The 7806-nt window shown below is 57.3% G+C and overlaps 2 protein-coding genes across 2 annotated transcripts; both read right to left on the reverse strand.

The window, feature by feature from the left end:
* Positions 1-759: 759 nt before the first annotated feature.
* On the reverse strand, positions 760-2598 carry Klhdc7b (kelch domain containing 7B). Its single transcript, XM_078052345.1, has one exon. It carries the CDS (start codon positions 2581-2583, stop codon positions 760-762), a length of 1824 nt encoding a protein of 607 aa, XP_077908471.1. The 5' UTR covers positions 2584-2598.
* Positions 2599-2677: 79 nt separating this feature from the next.
* On the reverse strand, positions 2678-4410 carry LOC101976478 (uncharacterized). Its single transcript, XM_078052444.1, has 2 exons — positions 3016-4410; positions 2678-2833 (listed from the first exon to the last, which is right to left on the reverse strand). Exons 1-2 carry the CDS (start codon positions 4408-4410, stop codon positions 2678-2680), a joined length of 1551 nt encoding a protein of 516 aa, XP_077908570.1.
* Between the last annotated feature and the right edge of the window lie 3396 nt (positions 4411-7806).

Raw genomic sequence — 7806 nt, forward strand, 5'->3', positions numbered from 1 at the left:
GATTTTGAAGTGGGTAGGGAGAGAAAGCATTCATTTCTCATGCTGTGTACCCCAGGTACTGTGCCAGGTAGCCCACTGACGATCACATTCTCTCGGCTCTCCTGAGAGACAGGTGTCCATTATGCCTCTTTTACAGAAAAGGTGAAAATGGGAGGTTAAATGTATTGTTTTGAGTCCACATAACTAAAAAGGGGTTCATTTAGAGGGAAGTCTGGGGGAAGGGGATGGGAGCCTGGCAGGGCACAGAGACCTGCAAGTTGCAGAGGAGCCGAGTAGTCCCGTCAGGTCTAGGCAGGGCCGTGTGCAGGGCTCCACACCCAGTCAGACTCAGGAGGAAAGAGTCAAAAGGCTCTCAAAGGCAGAAGCTCCAGAGGCAAGGGCATCTCCCGGGGACCTCTTTGCCTCCACTTCCACCTGACAGAATACAGGGAGCACAAATAAGCTTTCATCCCTCTCCTTCTTTAGCTCTGGGCCCAGGAGTTTCCCAGGAAGATGGGAGCCTGGGAGCAAGCTGAGGCATCCAAAGCAGGTAAGGACCTGGGGCAGGATCCAGCATGGTGTGGGGAGGGTAAGAAGGGAGGTGGAAGGGCTCTCACTCCAGAATAAGTGGCAACCTTTACAGCAGGAGACAAACATAGAAGGAAAGGTGTCCCGGAAACTGGAGCAGAAGGTCCTGACCCCAGCCCCGTCTCCACGCCCCACACCCCCTCAGACTACCCCAGATGAAAGGTGTCCCTGGACTACAGTTCTCCACTGGCATCAGAGTGAGGTCTGCAGCCGGGCCGCAGTGGGCAGAGTCAGGATGAATGGACAGAGGATCCCCTTATTCCCCAGGGGAAAGGGCTGCAGCTCCTTGGCCTGAAACTGCGCAGTCCCCTCAGAGACTGCAAAGGTGGCTGTGACCTGGTGGTTGAGACAGTAAATGGTGTTGCCCAACACAGTACAACGGAGTGGGATGGCCTCAGGCAGTGGCAGGGAGGCAGCACGGCTCCAGGAACCCGTCACCGTGTTGTAGCGCATCACTGCAGCGCCCACACCCCGCAGCAGGTCGAAGCGGTACAGGAAGCCCCCTAGTGCCACCATGTCACTGGAGCGCCGGTGGCTGGCACTGTAGGGGCACTCATCCCATGAGTCCTTCACAGGACTGTATCTAAGCAGGCGGTAGAAGAGGTGACCTCCTGTGACATAGATGTCCCCACGGCAGGCCACAGCCTCATGGGCCACAGGGAAGGTGCCTGCAGGGAGGGGAGCACGTAAGGTCCAGGCATCTGTGCGTGGGTCGTAGCGCTCCATGCTGTATAGGCACTCGCCTCCAATAGCATACAGCAGCCCGTCCAGGGCCACCAGCTTGAGCTGGGCTCTGGCTTGCTGCATGGGCCGAACCTGGCTCCAGATGTTGGTCAGAGGGTTGTAGCAAAAGACCTCTTTGGAGCAGACAGCCTTGGCACCAGAGCCACGGATGCCGCCTGCAAGGAACAGGTAGTTGTGCATGGTGCAGAGACCACAGCCCCGGAGGGGGGCTTCCTCCGGCACCTGGGTCAGGGGCCGCCAAACGTTCTCTTGAGGGTTGAACACATGGAGGAACGTTCGATGAGGCAGGGGTGCAGTCTGAGCTTCAGGAGATTCCTCACCACGAGAGCTCTTCTTGAACCCAGAACGGCACACCTGGTAGAGTCTGGGCAGTACAAGGACCCCCAGCATGGCCTGACCCTGGCCCGTCCGCAGGCTAAGGATGCGCTCCCGATCAGCCCCACTCAGCTGCCGGTAGAGGTGCGGGTCGCCCAGCACGTGCAGCAGGTTGCTGCTCATCAAGGCATAGGTCTCCTGGGCTAGGCCACGCTCCCCATGCTGCTGGGCAAAGGCCAGCACCTCCAGGCAGCTGCCCAGGTCTAGCCGCTGGGGACGTTGAACAGCTGTGGCAGCCTCCAAGGCCCACAAGTGGGGCTTCTGGGATCCCTTGACCATCCCCCAACTCCCAGGCCTCTGCAGAAAAACCATGAGTTTTTGGGCCTCTTTCTGCTTCTCTGTGAGGACTCCCCTGCGGCCTGCAGAGCTGGCCTCCTCCCTGAGCACTTGACCCTGGTGCTGCCCTGGGGCCACCTGGCTGACCAGATGCTCAGAGCTCAGGGCTATTTCACACATGCTGTGTTTCCGTGGTCTGGGGATATGCTGAGCATCCCACCTCATAGCAGAGGGTGGTGCAGAGCCAGACGGCATCTGCACAGAGGGCTCTGTGTGTCCCCCAGGAACTTCAGCTGAGGGCAGTGAGTCCAGACTTTTCTCCTTGGTTCTGTTTTCTTTGGGGCCTAGAGGTGGGCCAGGGGTGGGCTTCCCATGGGTTTCAAAGCCCACTGGCTGCGCCTGACATGGAGTCTTGGCCAGTCCTCCCACCTGTGTGACAATCCCCAAAGAAGATGGGTGCCTGTTCTGGAGGTTGGGGATTTCCCCTTCAGATTGGGAAGCCCCTGGTCTGTGTTCAGAATGGGTAAAAGAGCTGGGACCTGCCGGGCTCACAGGGACTGCCCCTAGGGCGCATCCTTTGGGCTTCTCTGGCCTGGGAAAGGGGTGGCTTCTAAGAACCATGGCAATAAGGTTTCCCCAGCTACTTGTAATCTGCCCTTCGTGGTAGCTCCTGGAGAGACCCACTTTGGACTCTCCAGCCGCAGGGCTTGACCCACTAGCTAAGGCAGGGGCTGGGAGTAACGTTGGTGATGGGGATGGGCCTGGGGTTGAGGCTGCCGCTGAGGCTGGGATTGAGGCCGGGGCTAAGGCTGTGGGCGGAGCTGAGGCTGCGGATGCGGCTGGTGATGGGTTTGTCCCTGGGAGTGGGGCTCTGGAAGGAGAAGGGGCTAGCATTACTGTTGGAGCTGAAGTGGAAACTTGCTCTGATGAGGAGGCTGGCGCCGCGCTGACATTTCCACCCTCAGAAGGGTCCTGGCTGACTCCGTGGGGCAGAGAGTTTGTAGGAGAGGGGCTGGGGGCTGCAGGGAGGAGGCCCAGGGCAGACCTCTTTGCCTTCGGGGAAGGGCGACCCGGGTCCCCGCCCCGAGGCGGGGGCGTGGCTGGACGAGCAGTGGAGGGGACGCCACTGTGGCCCTCTACAGTTGGCCTTCCTCGGGGCCGGGTCGGCTGGGGCTCCAGGTCAGCGACCGGGCCACCAGCCGCCCTCCCCTCTCCCGCTCTGCCCAGCCCGGAGTCGAGCCCGGGGCCGCCGTCTGCGGGGCCCGCAGCCCCGGCCGGACGCGCGCCGCAGGACTCCACCGGCACCTCCTCGGGCCCCTCGCCCGCCGAGTCCAGGGCGCGGCTGAAGTCACTGGTGGCGGTGACCGCTTTCCTGACCCAGGGCCGGCCCTCCGTCGGGGCCGGGACGCCCGCAGCCTCCCGGGGGGCGAGGGCGCTGGTCTCGGTGGCCTGGCCAGCCTCGCCCTGGGCGCCCAGAGGCTGGGCTGGGGCTGCCTGGGGGCTGCACTTCTCGCGCCCGCGCTCCGAGCGGTTTGTCCCGGGAACCGTTAGCGCGGGCTGGGCCTGGGGCAGTGCCTGCTGGGCCGGACCCTGGGCTGAGGCCGACCACCGGGAGCCTGCGTCCACTGCAGCGGCGGACGCCGCGTCTATGGCATCCCACACACTCACCGCAGCGCCCAGGCGGAGGGGGTCGGGCTTTGGGGGATGGCAGGTTCGGTCTCCCGAGACAGCGTCGGCCTGACGTCGCCGGCTGCGGCGGACTGTCCCCAGAGAGCCAGGCAGGTCCCAGCGGTTGGTGTCCTGTTGCTGTCTGTGGATAGGGGCCCGGCGAGCTGGCCCGTTAGTACCGGCACCACCTGCCCCCGCCTGCAGTTCAGCTTCGCCACCAGAACTCCGAAGGGTGAAGTGGATCAGGAGGGGAGCAGGTGTCGCCCCTGCTTTGCTCCTACCCGGGATAGCAGTGTCTGGCCTGGGGGGCGCCCTTCCTTCACCTCGCTGGGCTTCTGGGGTGGTGTTACCACACGGCTCTCCCAAGGTCCCTCCACTGGTGGCATTTCCAAGAGTTCTGAGTGGAGGTCCAGCTGTGACAGCCAAAACTCTGCCAACGAGGGGTTCCTGGTCCTGGGCCGCAGACATAGCCAGGCTCCCCTGACTGGGTCTGGGAGGGTGAGGCTTCTTCTGCCCTTCTCTGTCTCCCTTGCTGCCACCACTGACCTTGGACTCTGGATGCAGAACCAACCTGCCTTCTTGAGTAGACTGGGTCCCCCCGACTGTGGACTTGGGTCCTGCCACTTCCTGATCCTGTCCTGAGCCAAACCAATGCAAAGCCAGTGCTGTGGCAGCCACCACAGCCAGAGCCAGCAGACCAAGCGCAGCGCCGTCCCAGTCATCATCACCGTCCCCATCCCAGCCCCAGAGGGGCCCACCTGCCTGGGCACCCTGGATCATGGTACTGGCTGCAGACAGGGTATGAGGAATCCAGTGCTGGTTGGCTGCCCTGCTCACGGTCCTGGGCTGCCCTCTGGGCCAGTGGCATCCGGAGAGCCCCGCCCAGGGCTGCCCTGTTAAGGTGGACCTATTCTCTAGTACCTTGGGAGCCTCTTCCTGCCTGGAGGTTTGTCAGTAGTTCAGTTGGAGATATCAGGAGACCTTCAACAGCCTTGCCGCGCGGCCTACCAGCTCCTGCCCCCTTCTCCTTTTCTTGGCATCCCAGGATCAAATGGCAGTGTTCTCAGACACTCTGCTAGCAGCCCAGCCAACCTGCTTCTGCCTGGCAGATCCTCACACCCCCAGTTCATCCCACACCTGGTCCCTCCTCTGAGCCTGGGTCCAGCGGCAGGGGCCTGGCAGGGAAGGTAACCCATGGGGAGATGTTATCTCTGGCCTTAGTAACATGACGCAGCCCTGATGAAGTTACCAGAAACTGGAGAGGCCGATTCCACTGTGACAACAGGGAGGAGTCGGGGGGACAGACTTCCTAGTCTCAGACTAGGGAGGGGACCCTGGGACATGGGTCCCACAGTCAGACTGTCATATCAGTGTGAGTGTAGGTTTGTCTCTGGGTGTTAGGACGGAGGCTCCCACACTACCTTCTTCAGCAGCCCCTGGACTTTCCTGGTCCTGAGGTCACCAGAGAGAGATGGGGTAGAGTTTTGAAGTCAAGAAAAAAAAACGAAAATCCAAAAATTATGTTTCCCTCTTTGCAGCCAGGCTTATTCCCACCCACCCAGACCTAGGACCTCCTGAGCCCCACTTTACTCCTCCAGACTGCTCAGATGCGGTTCCAGGTCCCAAGAGAGCCCCGCGCCTGCCTGCCCTGCTCCAGTTACATCCATCGGCCACCACCCAGATCTTTCAGAAGCCCTTCTGGCCCTGGGCCTCTGCCAGCCCCACACCTGAGTGTCCTCTCAGTCCCCAGCCTTTCATGTCTGGTCTGAAATCTCAAGACCCCACCCCTCTCTGCCTCCTCATCCAGGCTGAGGCCTCACACGCTGGTCCGCAGACAGGGAACACAATCTTGGTTCCCTAGGGAGGAGCCTTCTCCTCCATCTCAGGAATGAGTCTTGGGACAGGTGCCAATGGGAGCCCAGGCGTGAAACAGTCTGAAGTCCCTGGGACAGTGGCATACCCCCCATGTGGCTTTTTCCTTCTTCTGGGGACATAGTGGACCCAGCGACTTCTCCCTGAGTCAGGCAGCAAGGAGTTGCCAAGAGTGTCCCTGGCACCCAGCCTGGGTTGTGCTGAGCCTCAGGTGTCTCTCCTGGCCTGCCCCCCACCTCTCAACAGGACTATTAGATGACTATTAGTGAGAGGGTGGGGTGGGCCCTGTGCCTTAAGGTGGACTTCAAGCTAGGGAGGATTTTCTTCCCTGATCCTCTGTCCTAGCCCCAGGCTCTGGATCTTGGTTTAGTTGGGTGGAGATGACACCCCCGAACCTCCCTCTAGGCCATACAATGCCCCTTCAGTCAGCTCCACCTAGCTACTGAAGACTTGTGGCTCAGAGCCCCAGGCCACTATCGGAGCAAGTGATGGAGGACAACATGGTAGGGAGGAACAAGCCCAGGGATCACCCCAACCAACCCACAAGGTGTGAGGACCATAGCAGGTGCTGCAGACACAGGTGATTAGGACCTGCGCTTTCCCTTTGGAAAGGAAGCATCATCCTTTGCCAAAAACAGACCAGACCAAGGGCAAAACTTTGAATGTAGAGACTTCATGTGGGTAGAGTGACTGTCTGGTCCTCTTGGCTTCCCAGAGGGAAAATGTGGCACAGCTGGGAATATAACAGAACCTCAAAGCACCTACACAATTGGCCAATGTGTGCTGTGACAGCATAAATACCACACATACCATAAAGGGTTGCAATGGAAGATCTGACCAGCAGCAGCTTCCTGTGAGCCCCCTGGCAGGTGTTTGCAGAGGCAGCTCTGCCCTGGAGGATAGTCTGCCCTCAGCCTCCCCAGAGCACACATGCAGGAGGGGCACACAGGCAGGGAGCAGCCTTGCTGCCTGTGCCCTGGGCAGGAGGGCTCCTCCCTGGGCCAGGGGCTGCGGTGTAGCTCTGTAGCTCAGTGGTGGAGAGTGCACTTAGCAAGAACCCTGGGTTTGATCTCCAGTAATGAAATAAAATGTTATTTTTAGGAGAAATAACAAAATATGAATTGTAATAGAAAAATTTAAACAAGTATTCAACAGTATGAGAATGAAGGAGAAAACATGCATGCAACTCTAAAATGTGGTATTGAAAAACTTATTTAAATAATTATTGATGATGTGGCTGTGAAGTTTAATACAAATATTCATGGTGAGTCTTGGAATAAAAGGGGCATAAAAATAAAAATTTTAAATAAATAAGAACAAAGTATGGAAAGACAGAAAGAAGAGATAAAACATAATAAGTGTCGCCTCTTTGTACAAGAGGGAGAATATATACTTTGGCAGAGGGAGTTACTGGGAATTGAACCCATGGTACTTAACCATTGAGCTACATACCCAGCCCTTTTTAATCTTTGACTTTGAGACGGGGGTCTCTCTAAGTTACTTAGGGGCTTGCTAAGTAGCTGAGGCTGGCTTTGAACTTGAGATACTCCTCCCTCAGCCTCCTGAGCCACTGGGATTGCAGGCATGCATCACCAGACCCAGTTATAATTATATTCTTGAGGTCAGTTGCTAAATTCAGATCATTGCAAGTTTAAAATTAATTTTTAAAAGCTGGACTGGGGGTGTAGCTTGGTGGTAGAGCACTTGCGTAAAATTTAATAAAAATTAAAACTATTTGATGGGGTTGGGGGTTGAGAATGGAATGAAGGACTTTGTCCATGCTAGGCAAGTTCTTTGCCATTGAGCTACATCTCTAGTCCAATGGATTGGAAAACTCAATATCATAAAGATATCAACTGTCCCAAAATTTGCCTACAGAGTCAATATAATTTCAATCAAAATTCCATCAGCTGGGCTGGGGATATGGCTCAAGTAGTAGCGCGCTTGCCTGGTACGCGTGAGGCACTGGGTTCAATCCTCAGCACCACATAAAAATAAAATAAAGATATTGTGTCCACCTAAAGCTAAAAAATAAATATTTTTAAAAAGTCCATCAGGTAAGGAATATGTGGGAAGGAGGGAGATTCAGAAACAGAGACAGACACCAAGACTTGAGAGCTGATTCTACAGTGCCTCACAGGGCAAAGAGGACCAATATAAAGGAACACCTGTGGACAGACAGAGTCACACAGAGTGCAGGCAGACAGACAGGAGGAGCAGAGAGGAGAGAAGTGCGGGGGTGCAGTGTGGCCCCTCCCTGCCTGGGAGTTTATTAAGGAACACACACCTCTCGTTACCATGACT

This window comes from Ictidomys tridecemlineatus, chromosome 6, assembly GCF_052094955.1.
Source record: "Ictidomys tridecemlineatus isolate mIctTri1 chromosome 6, mIctTri1.hap1, whole genome shotgun sequence".
NCBI lineage: Eukaryota > Metazoa > Chordata > Mammalia > Rodentia > Sciuridae > Ictidomys > Ictidomys tridecemlineatus.